The sequence below is a fragment of the Martes martes genome (genome assembly GCF_963455335.1).
Source record: "Martes martes genome assembly, chromosome: 8".
NCBI classification, from domain to species: Eukaryota; Metazoa; Chordata; class Mammalia; order Carnivora; family Mustelidae; genus Martes; species Martes martes.
In genome coordinates this window covers 15,633,205-15,648,203 of record NC_137895.1, presented here as the reverse complement: position 1 = coordinate 15,648,203, position 14,999 = coordinate 15,633,205, and the positions used below count along the sequence as shown (strand labels likewise).

The window sequence follows — 14,999 nt, the reverse complement described above, 5'->3', positions numbered from 1 at the left end:
CTGGGGGATACAGAGACGAATAAGGAACAGTTGCTCCACTCCAGGGGCTCAGACAAAAGTAACTTCCACTGCATTCCCTCAGGTGATGGCTGTTATCATCACTGTGTCTTCTTATTGCTGGGTGGGGTGGAAAAAGAGAAAATCTTTTGGCTTCCTTGGCTGCCTCCTTTAAATAACCTCTGACCTCACAGTGATCTGCCGTTGTCCCAGGGGCTTGAGGGGTTAATTACTTGCTTGCTGTGCCTGGTTCATTGTTCTCCTGTACTTCCCACCCCTCTCCAATTCTATCTCCAGTTGTAAAATTTGTTTAATATATGTTAATAATGTTTTTCTTTTCACAGAGGTAGTGTACATTCATTCTAAAAAAATACAGATAAGCAAAATGAAGAAATGTTTTAAAGCCTTCCTCAATCCCACTGCCTAGAGATAACCCGTTTTAATAAAAAGGATCCTTTTAAAAATTATGACAGTAATATAATTTCATAGGAAGCACAAAATACAAAGGAGGGCAGTCAGGCATAATCCAGTCTTCTGGGGCATGATCATTTTGGAATTTTGTCTTTCCAGTCTCCTTGCAGTTGCTATAAATGATGCCTAACAGATAGCCTGCTAAAGTCATTATCTCCTTGTATATGATGTACACGTGCAAACCAGGAAGGGGTACTTTTAGCCACCCTGGTGAATAAGAACACCTATGATTTTATGGAAAAAAATGTTTAGAAGTTTGGTGTAATTAGCTCAATTTTTTTCTGCTGTTCAAATCTCATCCCTGGTGACAGAATCTGACCCAAGAAAAGTGTCTTTCTTCCCTGTCATCTGAAATGGGACATAGAGAAATCTCTACTTTAAGAAAGTCCAATACAAGAATTTCTAGTGAATTCACAGGGAAGAGTGCGTGAATATCATCGAGAGCCTCCCACGGGCCAAGCTCATGTCAGTTACCGCTCACGACAGTTCTGCAAAATAGCTATTATCATGCCTGTTTTACAGATGATGAAAGAAACTTTCAGAGGCTTGCCTAAGATCTTCCAGCCAGTACACAGTGGGACTAGACCCCAGAGCGGAGAGGCAGTTGGTAGAGAGAATGGAAAGCCTATGCCAGACTGGGGTTCAGAGCCCCACTCGTCCCACCCACAGGGACCTCGGGCAAGTTAACAATCTGAGTTTCCCTGAACTGGACTTGAGTGTGACGCCACTAGCCTGAAGGGCGGACCTAAGGAACGGTCCTGAGAATCAAGCGTGGAATCCACTGTAAGGGTGTTGTGGGGGACACTGTTGGGCAAGTCCCAGTTGCCTTTTACGGGGGCATCTGAAAGAAATTCCTGTTTGAGCTTAACTCCAAGGACAGTTGACTCCTGAGCAGCTTGTTTGCTATCTTATGGCTTCCAACTTGTCAGGTTTCCCTGTGGCCTTGTTTCCTGGAAAATCTCTGAGCCCAGGTTAAGGCCCACCTCTACGAAGAGTTAGAGTAGGCACGTTTAGCCTCACTCCTGTTTCGCTCCAGTTTTAATTTCTTTGTTTGCTCCCACATTCGCATGATTTTCTTGAATCCTTTGTATTCCTATGCACTCTCTTACACTCTTTCAGATTTAACCTTCTGTTTCCTCATCTGTGAAGTGGGGGTAGTATTTATTTTAAGGGTATCTGTAAGGCACTTAGCACGGTGCCTGGACTGTATTAGATGCTCAATAAATGGTGTCACCTTCATGCTCTTGGAATAAACCTTTGTCCCTTCATTTAAAAGGTGCGCTATTTGCATTCTGAAAGATTCTCCGGTTTACAACAGAGTTCAATACAGAGTTCTTTTAATAATAAACAAATGTGTTCAAAGTAGGACTCCATTTTCACTTGCCTTCCAGAGTATCCCTCAGTGAACCTGTCTGTAATTGGCACAGGGCTGGCCCACCAACTCCTTCTTCCACCTGCTCTACGCCAGTGCAGCTACTCGTGTGCTATTTGCGAAGTCCTTGGGATGGAAGGGACCGCATCCTTCAATGAAAACCGTTCCTTCAGCTTCCCTCAGGGATGTTAGGATAGAAAAGATCTGCTGCAGAAAACAGAACTAAAGCACCAAGTTTTACTTCCCTTTAAGAATGGCCTCCCATAACCAGTTCTTCAGTTTTCCCTGTGCCTGCAAGGGGCCATTCAATTCTAGTCACCCCCATCTCCTAAAATAGGTTTCATTGTTTCCACTGATCAACATTTTGAAATTTATCAGAAATCGACAAGTGTATCATTTAGTGATTCCTTAAATTACCATTTTTATAGTCTAACCATCTCGTAAAATTCTTAAGCATCTTGAGGGTTTTAAAGTTTGTCAATTTCCCTTCCCAATCCCTAGCACTTTAAAGGTATCCAATTAAAAAGTGAGTTAATGGAATTAGTAATATGTATGGAATAGGTCACCGTGAAGGTCACTATCTAATAATCTTCAAAAAGACCTGGGCAGGCAGAGCCCAATAATCTACTTAGGGCTGCTTAGAGCAGTTTGTTGGCTCTCTGACACCTGTTTAGTTGAGTGTTGAGAAGTTACTTGGCCGTGCTTCTCTGAGCTTTCTTTTGTCCTCTCTCCTTCCTTCCCTCTTTCCTCTCCCTTTTCTTCTTTTTAAAATGTTTATTGAAAAATTTTGGGCCACCAGCCTCTGTATCAAGCACCAGGGTTCCAACAGGGGCCAAAACGGACAAGGGCCCTATCCTCACGGAGCTTCTAGTCGAGGGGGGATAAGCATTAAGTAAATCACATTCATGAATGGGGGTAAGATGACAAATTATTGTAGGCACCACGAAAGACTATAGTGCGGTAGGGGATCAGACTCCGTCTGGGATTAGGAGACAGCTTCTCTCTATTGAGATATGAGGAATGAGTAGAAACTAAGGGAAGAATACGGTTTCAGGCAGCAGAAAGAGCATGTGCAAAGGCCCTGTGATGCTGGGAATTGTGGTTCTCTGGGGAAAAAATGAAAGAAATCTTTTGTGGCTAGATCAGAGAGAACAAAGGTGGTCATGAGGTCAACTAGGACAGAGACACATGCTCTGTAAAGATTTTGACTTTCAGCTTAAAGAGCATGGGAGGAGGCCACTAAAGTGTTCTAAGAATGGGGGCATGGAGGAACTTCGTGAGTGACTTACGCATCTTAATTTGTCTCTGCAGGAGCAATGCAGTCATACACGTGGTCTCTGACCTATACGGTGACAACGGCGGCAGGGTCCCCAGCGGAAAACTCCCAACAGCTGCCCTGTATGAGGAGTACCCATGTGCCTTCTTCCTCCGTCACACACAGGATACCAGTTTATCCGCACAGAGAGGAGCACGGGTAGGCGACCTGCCTGAGATGCCACTGGACTTTTACATTTGGGGTCACTTAGCAGCTGTTTTCTCAAAGGACAGGAGGAATGCTGTCCTTCGCAGGCACTCAGCACCACCCTGAGTATAACAGACTCTTGCAGTCCCCACGGGGCCCTGGAGGTGGGCATTAGCAAGCCCATTTCCCAGATGCAGAAATTGAAATGATGGCTCAAGTTCAGTCCCTCGGGGTCACACAGTTGGTAGACGTAGGGCCCAGACTGAGCATCTGTCCTGTCACATCCAAAGCCTGTATTCTTCCCTCTCTTCTGCTTCAGAGCCCCAGCAGAAGACCCCCTTCCAGCAGTTTCCCCAGGCAGCAGAGTCTTCTGGTGGGCCCAGGCCTCCTGTGAGTAGATAAAAGGAGGACTTCCCCACCTGAGGACTGAAGGTCTCTGGACAGCGGCAGTTGTTAAGGGGGCTCAGGGAACCCCCGGGGTTCTCTTGGTGCTTTGTGCCCAAAGAAATAAGTCATCGATTTTGCCCATTTTTTCTCCAAATCTGTTGGGGAAAAAATGTTGTTGCTGTGATGAATGAACCGCAAATCCATTAAGAAGTGTTACCTGAAGCAGAGGAGCTTCTTGTCATCATGCAGTGTCTTCATCAAAAGACACTAATCCTAGAATGTCTAATGTGCAGTCATCTGAAAACCACATGACATTAACAAGGGCCCTTATTCTCAAGAAGGCGAGACTCTGCCACACGGCTACTGGGAGGCATTTCCAGCAGAGCAGCTGTGGGGGACAGGGGAGGAGGCCCCCTCAGGTGTCATCCACATGGTGGCCCAGCAAAATGCAGCAAGACGCCAACCCCGAGGCTGGACGTCGGCCTGGCTGCTGGCTGACCGACTCCAAGATCTGTCCCCAGGGTCAGGTCCCCCTGACTGGTGGGGTGGGCAGACTTTATTTTCTCAGGGGATCTCTTAGGGTATCTTCCCACACCTTTAGAACAGACTTTGAAAATGGTTTCAGGAAGCCTTTTGATTCTGGGGCAATGGCAGAAGAAAGGCCCACGTGGTCTGAGGTCCGTGTTTTTGCTGAGAAGATGTTATTAAGAAGAACAGTGATAAGAATATCCTGTATTTCATAGGACTTTCTGTCTTATAGAGGGTTTTCACATATCTGACCCTCAGAATAACCAGGGACAGCATTTTTACACAAGTGAGAAACAAGGCTACGGGCTGCCCAAGGGTCCCACAGCTAGAAAGGGGCGGAGGCAGGCTCTCTGGCACCTGGGTGAGAGGCCCATGATGCATCCCCCGTGGGGCAAGCTCACATACAACACCCTGCCCCACTGCGGGCAAGCAAAGGCCTGGACGATACAAAACATAAATCCCCAAGTAATTTCTTCTTTCTTTCCTATTTGACTTCAGGCTATAATATGGGGCTTTCCAACAGAACAGGAGTAGAAGTTTCCGTCCCTAATTATGTTTTGCTCTGGGCTGGCTTTCATTCCCTGAGCGCACTCAGAGTGGTAAGGGAGATGTGCCGAGGAGAGAAGGAAAATCAGCCTGGGAGTTTATACTCACAACAGGGTGGCGATGGTAAGAACCAAAAAGAAGGAGAAAAATGGAAAAGAAGAAAGAAGAATAAAAAGGAAAGAAAAAAAGATGAGGTTGATTTTTAGAGGCACGAAAGTGATCCGCCATCCCCGCCCGGACTCCCACTCTTCACTGTGTTTCCTGCGTTTCAGATACACGGGAAGCTACAACTATGGGAGCTACGGCAGCCAGCATCCTCCCCCCATGCAGAGCCAGTACCCGGCCCTCCCCCACGACACGGCCATCTCTGGCCCGCTGCACTACGCCCCTTACCACAGGAGCTCCGCACAGGTGAGTCCACCGTCCTGCTTGCGGGCCCGCCCAGGCCTCGGGACACTTGGTGGCAGATCTAGCCAATTTAACACAGTTAATAGGTACCTTCTGCATACCACGTGTGTGTGTCACCAAGGAGAGGGGAGGGTCCTTTCCTCAGGGTCACGTCCACCTTTTGGTGGCTGCCCACTGAAGTGGGTGCTCGGCCACTGTTCAGGCTCCACTCCCTCTTGCCACATGGGTGCACACCACCTGTCTTTGGTTCCATCCTCTCTAATCCCAGGATCCAGTCAGCCACCGTGTCTGCTGCCCTGTCTCAGGCAGCCGCCCCCACACAGGATCTCTGTCAGCCATCTTGCTGGTGTCAGCCCTCGTCGAGTCCTGTCAGGACTGTCACCTGGCAGCATTCTAACTGTCCTCTGGGTCTCACGTCTGTTCCTTTCCAGTCTGATCCACACACACAACCTCCCCAGAAGAGTGCTCCTGAAATGAACCCTTTATCAGATTGTTCTCAAGCCACACACTTCCGTTGGCTCTTCACTTGTCTAACAAACCAAACCAACCCTCTGTGGCCTGCGGTGAATGGAACTCGTGGTTGCACCTTTAACGCCAGTGCCGGGCCCTCTACTTGTCCCAGACACTTCCTGTCGCTCTGGCTTCAAAGGCAGCTGGTCTCCGGTTCTGTTCAATTCTACATCCTCAACAGCTCTGCACCCCGCACTGTCCTTGCCTCAGCTCCGGGCTAAGCTAGATGGTGACACAATCCTCCCACCGGTCTCTGTGTCACTGGACCTGCCCCTCTCTGGTCCATGCTCTAGACTGCAGCTGGAGGAGTCTTTCGGAAAAAAACCCGATGGGCCATTGACACTCTCCCTCTTTTCGTGTCATCGCATTCAGAGTCATGTTCAGTTCTCTCGTCTCTTATGACGTGTTCCCTTATGACGTGTCTTGGCATGTCTCTTGTGACTTGTTACCATCTGGCTTTTGCCTGCCTCTGTGACTGACCAGCCACCCTAGTCCATTTCCTCCAGCCATGCCAACTCCTGTGCGGTTCACAGATGCTCCTCTCCCAGGGTAGGACTTTCTTTCCCCAGACTTGTGCGTGTTGTTCAGAAGCCGCACTTGTCTCTGCGGTGCCTCCTGACACCAGCCCTTCCTTCCTCCAGGACCTTATGAGGTCCCAATGCTCTAGACTCACATAGCACCTCTGTCGGCAACCCTCCTCCCACCCTGTTATCATCACTGACTTCTCTGACTCCTGCAGGAGACCCCAGAGCAACTCAAAGACCAAAAATAAGTCTAGTGTCCTCGGGTCACAGGCCCTGGCACCTGTCAAGAGCCACAGCTACCTCTGACTGAACACTTGTCATGGGCCAGGCACCATGCTGAGCACTTTACACATCGTCACGGTAATCCGTGCAGAACCACCTGCCTGAGGATCTGAACCCAGGCAGTGTGACCCCGTGTGTCCAAGCTCCTACACGCGGCCCTCTGCCCCCTCTCCTGTGTCGGCATTCACTAAGGGTTTCTGGAACCAGTGAGACAGGAAGTGAGGCAACACAAGCAACGGGAGTGCAGAGGACCCTCACTCCATCCTGCTGGGGGGGCTGGCAGCCAGGCAGGCAGGATGAGAGCACTGCTTGAGGCGGGGAGTACTCAGGATAAACTGGAAAGGGGCCCAGTACAGGCAGGGAGCTCTGCTGCGGAGCGGTTGTGGGAGTCTAGAAGAGAGATGGCAGGACCTGAGGGAGGGCGGAGGCCGGGATTGCATCAGCTGCCAGCCCGAGGACCAGCCTCGGAGGGGAGGCACTGAGGAGCCCGTATCCACAATACACGGGCACTCGGGGCAAACAGGCCTCTGTTTTGATTTCCATCTGCGGTACCAAGGGAAGCCCCAGCATAATCCCCAAACAAGCCAAGAAGTTGATTCCACTAAACCATCACCTGGGGCATTCATTATAGGTCTCCCAACTGCGTCACACAGAGAAGCCGGCTCCTGAGGTCCTGCTTCCCTCGGGAGCAGAGTCTGTGCTCCTCACTGTGATCTGCAAAATGCCTCCGAGCTGCTCTGGAGGCCAGCTCACACTGAACAGAAGCAGCTCATGTGGGCCTTTACTCACTCACTCATTCATTCATTCACTCCTCAAATGATTGTGGGATGCTTGCTGTGTGGCAAGCAGGCGCCAGTCCCTGATCAGACAGTGGAGAAAGGGACAGAAGCACACCTGCCCTTGGAGAGCTCAGGCTCCAGTAGGAGACAGTCATCTAAGCAGCAGTGGCCAGGCCAAGCTCAAGTCCTAAGCCACAGTGCCCGTCATTGTCCTCCCTCTTTCTTCCCTCCCTCGTCCTTCCTCGTGAAATTTCAGGGGTGATATCTTTAAAGCCATGGCCATAAAGAGAAATCAGGGTCTCCTAAAGGCCCATGTGGTCCCTTGTGATCAAAGATAGGTCTGCAGCCTCCACTCTGGAAGCCACAGAAGTCCCCGAACGGAGCACTATCATTTAATAGCAGCTCTTAATCAAAGGACCAAGGACTAATTGAAAGCCCACGGAGGAGCTCTTTGAATCCAGACGAGGGGTGAGAGGTGACAGGGTTGGGCAGCCTCTTCAGCACCATGCCCTCCGCCCCTCTGACAGGGCCTTTTGACAACCTCTGACCCCCACCACACACTCACACTCTGTGCTTGAAGGGTTATGCCTTAGCCTCCATTTGTTAAGTGAGGTGAGAAGTTAATTATATCACCTCTCTACCCCAGTTGATTGGGGGAGGGGGTGGCCAGTACAACACAAAGAATACTTTGTTTTTTCATTAACATCTATGCATCAAGTCCTGTTTTAGGCGCTTGCAAATACACAGACTCACTTAATTCTCATAGCAACCTGGGGAAGAAGGCGTTTTTTTCTAGCTTCTAAAGATGAGACGGCCTCATTAGGTCATATGCCCCAGCTTATGCATCCACTAAGTAGCAAAGCAGACTCAAATGCAGCTCTGAACCCCAAGCCCGGAGCCATGAACACTATACCCAATGTGTTTTTGGAGGGTAGGTGCGAATTCGAGAATTCGCATCTACCCTTGAATTCAAGATGCGAATTCAAGAAGTTACTGCAACTATTCCCAGTCAGTTTCAAGGGACCAAAGAGAAGAATCCCATACCCCAGACTCCCTCTTTCTTTCTTCCTGTGGTACTCTGGTTTAACGTTGAGCATAGAGGGGAAAACCCACTGCAGGGCTGCTTAGTACTTAAGTACTGAATATCACACTTCATTATATCAGACTCACTGGGGAAAAGATCAGTCTGAATTGGAGAAAAACCAGAATTATAGGACACAGCTAAGGAATGCAGGTGGTCATCGGCACTAGAGTAACTGAAACCAATCTCTGCAAATGAATGCCTGTCAAGATGAATGCAGTGTGTCGGTGAAGTGTCGCCATCCTGTGTCCCAGCCCCAGCAGGTGTATGCTCAGAATAATCAGAACCCATTTGTTTTTTTGTTTTTTGTTTTTAAGATTTTATTAATTTATTTGACAGACAGAGATCACAAGTAGGCAGAGAGGCAGGCAGAGAGAGAGGAAGGGAAGCAGGCTCCCCACTGAGCAGAGAGCCCGATGTGGGGCTCCATCCCAGGATCCCGGGATCACAACCTGAGCTGAAAGCAGAGGCTTTAACCCACTGAGCCACCCAGGCGCCGCCCCCATTTGGTTTTCGAACTGGAATATGTGTGTGCCCTTATCTGTACTAGTTATTTGCACGACACATGCTTTCCTCTTGGGTAATAACAAACATAGACCTCCAGTCCTGCTTGAATTCTCGTAATTTCTGAATTAGTGAGTCCCGATGAAGGAGGTTTCACACTGTAAGAAAAACACCCTTCTTGCGACTCTGCCATACTTGTTCACATCCAACTAAGTGAATGAGGGATGGTCTCGGCTGCCTCTTCCCAGGTGCCCCATTCCCATGCCCGACCAAACAGGGAAAACCAACCAGACCAAATATGTGGCTGCAAAATATTTCTGAGCCCCATTCAACACACATTTGTGGAACTTCTGCCCCCTCAGCGGCCATGAATGTGCACTGGGCCCTGGAGCCCAAAAGCCATTTGATCAACTAGAAGCTGGAGGGCTAGAAATTCCCCTAGCGTAGACTAGAAAGCTGTGCTTTATTCCCCGTCTGCATGGCCAAAGCCTGGCCTTGCCAGCTAATCCCACAACTCTCACAGAATCTCCAGTGACCCGGCCCAGCCCAGGGCCAGTCTGCTTAGGGTGTTCCACTTCGGGAGAGCAGGATGCTGAGCCAAAGGGGAGAAAAGTCAAGCAGCCAGAGTAGTAGAAGATCTGTGACTGCAGAGCCACCTTCCTGGGTTCAAATCCCAGCTCCGCCTCTAATCAATTTCCTTATCTGAAAAATGGGGAGGATTGTAGTACATATTTCTTACGGTTGTGAGGGTTAAGTGAATTGATAAAGATTGGAACAGGGCCCGGCTCATGGGTAACACTATTTGTGTATATCAGCTTTTGTGACACCATACTTGTTATATTTTGTGTAATTAAAGAATATCTATTTCCCTCGCTCTACTAGCTCTACAGACACAGGGACCACCTCTTTTCTTCCCGACCATTATATCCCCAGGGCTCAGAATAGATGTGGCTTTTAGTGGGTGTTCGGTTAAGTATCTGTCCATGAAAAGAAATGAATGAATGGCTCCTCACTCTGGTACTAAGTTGCTCTGTGACCTCAAGCAGATCGTTTCCCCTCTCTTGACCTCGGTTCCCACATCTGTGGAAGGAGAGGTAGGACCAGATGGTCCATCACTAAGGCTCTTCCTATCATTAACAGACCATGATCCTGTGATGCGAAGAACAACACTAGTAACAGCTAACACATTTTGGAAACTAAAGCTAACCAAAAGCTAGCACATTTGGAAAAATGTGTATTAACTCATTTAATCCAGACCCTAAAAGCTCAGCGGATGTGGCTTGTCTGGCCAAGATTTGTGGGGGGAGCTACATCCTCTTCCAGAAGAGGCTAAGAGGAAGCCTGCCCAGGGGCAGGCCCACTGGCAGAACCTCGGTGCGGCGTGAGAGCCGCCTTTCATAGGAAAACAGTTTGTGCTCCTGACTAGGCCACCTTTCACCCCTTGCTCAAGGAGCAGCCCATTTGCTGAGGGTCAGGGATAAAGGGCTCATTCTTCCCTCTTCATGTGCAGGAGCGTCGAGTCAGCCTTGGGGTGGGGACTTGTTTCTCAAAATAGAACTTCCTAATGTGATTCCAAAGAGGCCCAGAATCAATCACAGCTGGGATGGCCACCTGACAGAAAGTCGGACTCCTGATGCACACGCACACGCACGCACATGTGCCCACAGGCCCCCCTCACACACCTCTCTCACCAGGCGGGGACCGGGGACTTATCCCCAGCTTAACATCAGTGGCCACAGCGTGTGATTTAAGCCAGCAAATGGTAACTTCCTGTTATGGGCCCTCAACAAAAAGCGCCTTTATTCTGGGCAGAGCTCTCTGGACCCCAGGGTTTGTGCCCAGCACGCTTGAGGACCCCCGCACGAAACCGGATATAAAGTGTGAAAGGTGAGGCGGGTGCCACAGGCCAGCCTCGGCCGCTCCTGACAGACTGAATAGAAGCTTCATTGGTGGCTTTAATCACCAGGCTGAGGCAGCGGGCACTTGAGCCTCTCATCTTTCAATGGTCTCTTCACCACGGGGAAAACGAGTCACTGACTCATTTGCAATTAGCTGACCTAACGGGACAGATTTTTCCATGCTGGATTCTGTGGTAACAGGATTTTATTGTCCCATTAGAGATATTTTGAGCCAGTCTCATTTCCAGGCAATTACGCTTTTGAGCCTGTGACACCACCCCTGGGCACAGCTGCATCTAGGGTCCTGGATTAGGCACAAAAGCCACACTCTCTTGGGTTCTATGGGAAAGAGGCTCCATAAGTCCATATGGCGACATTTTACCTACACAGGCCAAGCCAAGGCAGGTTCTGTCAGAATGAGCAAGAAGAGGCCTGGTCAGCGCTCTAAGACCCCATGGGGTCTTAGAGGAGGGGGCTTAGAGCAAGAGGGACAGAGACATTAAGGTGTAATGGGGTGTGTTCCAAAACAGGCATGTCTTCCTCTCTCATGTGATTCAGTCATGGCCGGTTATGCCTGGTTTGTGCACAGCGATGTGGGGGGAAACTCTATCCCAGCCCTGGGTTTCCATGCCAGCCCTCACGTTAGCCTGCAGGTGGCTGTGGGCAGGGTTCTTCACCCCACGGGTCCTGGGGCTCTCATGTGCATACACGGTCTGGAGTATGTGATCCCTAAGCTGCTTTCTAGTGGTAACACCCTGGTGTTCGGTTGCCAGATAGCTGCTGGGATGCCCAGCATCATTCCAGATATTGGGAATATGGTAGAGAACATGGCAAAGCCCAGCCAGGAGCTTATGAATAGAAAGCAGTGAAAAGAGACAGCTAACAGGCAGGATGGTAAGGGCCTGACCTGAGAGGCAGAGCGTGGAGTATTTAGCATCCTGAGATGGATGTCCCGAAAAGTCTCTGAGGAGATGACATTTGAGCTGAGATCTGAAGGAGGTTAAAAAGGCAGGCCATGCAAGGAGCTTGAGGCTAGGGCTGGAAACAAGTGTTCTAGGCAGCGGGAACAGGTAGGACCAAATTCCCTGAGAGGGGAACCAGCCTGGCATGCCACAGGATGGGAGAGGGGGGCCTCTGGGCCAGGGAGAGCACCGTGAGCCAAGGTGACATGCATGTAGGGAGCTTACTTGGGAGACTATCAGGAGGGGGAAGCAGTCTTTTGGGAAAAATGCAAGACTGTTTTGTAATATTAACACTACCTGTGTGATACCTGGGATCTTGTTATCTTGGGCAAGGTCAAGTACCACTATGATCTCAGGCCTGAGGCTTCACCATGGCTGCCATACACACAGGACCCTGCAGATTCTCGTACTGGGCACATGGGTGCACTCAAGGGTTTCTGATCCAATTTGGGGATATGAAAGCCTTGGTATGCGTTCGGAGCCCTTGAGTTCCCGGACACCATCTCCACTCTTCTCCCTCTTTCTGACCTGTTCTTGGGCTGGAAAGTGGCTGCAATTTAATACAAGGCATGCTTTCCCATATAAAGAAACCCTTCCTACCAGGAGTTGGAGCTGTCTCTCTTGATCCCTGAGTAGCTGTTTCTCTCTGCATGCTTTGGGCCTAACAGCCTGCCCCTGCTTTCCTTGGGCTCCCACTCAAAGCCGTAGAATGGTTCCCTGTGGCCCCCTTGACTAAAGGGAGCAGCCACTGTTGTCAGAATCCCTTCTCAAGGCTGTCTAGGCTTCAGCCTGTCTGTCTCCCTCCTACCTAATCCCTCGGGGCTCCACTCTCCAACTGTCAGGGAAGACAGATGGGGAGCAGAAGAATTCATACTTACTCTCTCCCCCCTACTTGCTGCCTTTGCCATCCTTGTTGACTGGCTCCCATCCTTGCTGGGGTGGCCCTTCTGTAGCCCAGGGAGGAAGTCTGTGTGTGAACCGGCCTGCAACTTGGAGCTCTCAAAGGGTGCCTGAAGCGCCACCCGTTCCTCCCCTCTCAAAGGGGCTTATTTGCATAGCTGTCTTGGAAACAGAAAAGAATGTTGAAGAAGCACTTCTCTTATTCCCAGCTCTTTCTAGAGCTACTTCCCCTCTTCTGTCCTCCACAAAAGCACCCCTCCCATCCCCTCTCCATTGGCTTATCTCGACTCCTTCCTCCACATTCACACCAAGCCCAACAATTCACCATTTCCTACTTTGTGCCTCTTTCAGGACTTCATTGAATGTGAACCAAAAAGAGAGATGTTCTCTAAATGATAGGCACTAATAATAACCTTTGAAGCTGTTGGCTGGCTTCCTCTTCAAAAGCCTGCTTTTAGGCTGCAGTTCATAATTGAATTCAACTGTAAAATGCTATTTTTAATAATGTCACTGTGTTTTACTTGGTAGTATTGTTCTCTTGGGTTGATGAAATGAGACCTATCCCATCTCCCTAATGGTAAAATTCACAACCATACCTCCATACGTCTGTATCTGTTTGGACATGCTGTTACTTGTATACACACACACACACACACACACACACACACACCCCTGTACTCCCAGTGGGGCTATTCCTTCTTTTGGATTTGACTTCCCCAAATATTCTAGATTCCAAGCACAAAATCAGTACTCTTACTTGAGTGAACACCAACTGTGGATACGAAATCCTTTGCATTTCTCCTGTTGGTTCCTTCCTAGACGAAGGTTCAATCTTTCAGAAGTTCACTGATTTCCTTCCTATCAACTTTCATTAATAGCATCTTAAGAAATTAACTTAAACTGTGAGCATGACCAATATTGTGTATAGGCAACTTGCAAGCTAAGTTTAACTTTGTGGAATTTCTTTCCCCTCAACAAGTACCCTTTCAATAGCCCTACTTCCCGGATGGAACCCTGTTTGATGAGCAGTACTCCCAGACTGCATCCCACCCCAGTCACCCCCCGATGGCCAGAGGTGCCCACAGCCAACACGTGCTACACAAGCCCGTCTGTGCATTCCACGAGGTACGGAAACTCTAGTGACATGTACACACCCCTGACCACGCGCAGGAATTCTGAGTACGAGCACATGCAACACTTTCCTGGCTTTGCTTACATCAACGGAGAGGCCTCCACAGGATGGGCTAAATGACTGCTATTGCAGGAATCCATATTTAATATTAATAATAATTATTAATAATAATAAACCCAACAACCCACCCCCAGAAGACTTTATCTCTATACATCATAACTCATGGACTACTCCTAGGTGTCCATTTCCCTAATGAACGTGAGTCTGGGATTCAGTGTGGAATGAATCAACTTTAGTTCAGAAACAGGACTCACTGAAAGTCCGTGAGATTGGGTTCCTGTAGCCAAGCCAGACTTGACTGTTTCTATAGAGCACTATTTTGGGCAGGCCAATCTGTGCCTTTTCCCTCTGTTCCATGACTTTGCTTTGTGTTGGCAAACACTCCCCGTAAGCTACTTATTTTCCTGTTGACAAAAGCTCATTAGTCTTGATGGATACTAGAGACAGAGTCTGGTTTGTGTTCTTGGATGGGCACATAATTTACCAAGAGCATTCACCTTGCCATCTGTCAGTCACCTTACTATACAATGAACAGCCCTCAGGTATGTTCGACGCATCCCTTCTTCCTGGTGGTGCCATCACTGCTTCCAGGAGCACCAGAGCAAAGTGCTGGTGTCTGGAAAACTCTAGAGTCCCTGTTACTACACCCATGTCTTTCAGAGTACCTGCATTGTCTTGGAATGTAAGCACTGTCTAGAGGGAAGGAAGAGACCTGTTCTGTATGCCTTAAGTTGATTGAGGTTTGTAGGGGACCGGCTCTTCTACATACAAGTATTTGTTCTAAGTTTGCACAATGGCTAGTGTCAGCAAAAGGCAGAAGAGGGGTTTTTAAAATTCTGTGAGAATGTGGGTTTATGGTATTGAGTATCACACTCAGCTCTGCTGTATTAACTTTGTGAAACCAGATGGACCAAACGTTCACTTACCAAGCACCAAGTGTGAAAACGACTTTCATGGTTCCTTCATAAGACCATAATAATTTCCGACACTTTGATAGAAAAAAAAAATTCAAAGCTGTGCCTTTGAGCTTATACTATACTGTGTATGTGTGGAAATAAGAAAATGTATTGTACTTTTGGAAAATTTTTTCGTAGGCATTTTTCTGTCAGATTTGTAGCAATTTGTGAGGTTTGTTAGAGATTAACATAGGTTTTCTTTCTGTATTATAAAATGCACCAAGCAATTATGGTGGACCT

The 14,999-nt window shown here is 48.7% G+C and overlaps 1 protein-coding gene across 3 annotated transcripts in view; it reads left to right on the top strand.

Moving 5' to 3' along the window:
- The window catches only part of RFX4 (regulatory factor X4), a gene marked incomplete at both ends in the record, with an annotated part of 157,596 nt that extends 143,733 nt beyond the window's left edge, over positions 1 to 13,863 (top strand). For all 3 annotated transcript variants that reach the window (XM_080810751.1, XM_080810750.1, XM_080810752.1), the window contains 3 exons: positions 3,152 to 3,314; positions 5,036 to 5,174; positions 13,591 to 13,863. In XM_080810751.1, coding sequence (XP_080666877.1) covers positions 3,152 to 3,314; positions 5,036 to 5,174; positions 13,591 to 13,863 — 575 coding nt within the window. The remainder of the gene's footprint in view (positions 1 to 3,151; positions 3,315 to 5,035; positions 5,175 to 13,590) is intronic.
- Between the last annotated feature and the right edge of the window lie 1,136 nt (positions 13,864 to 14,999).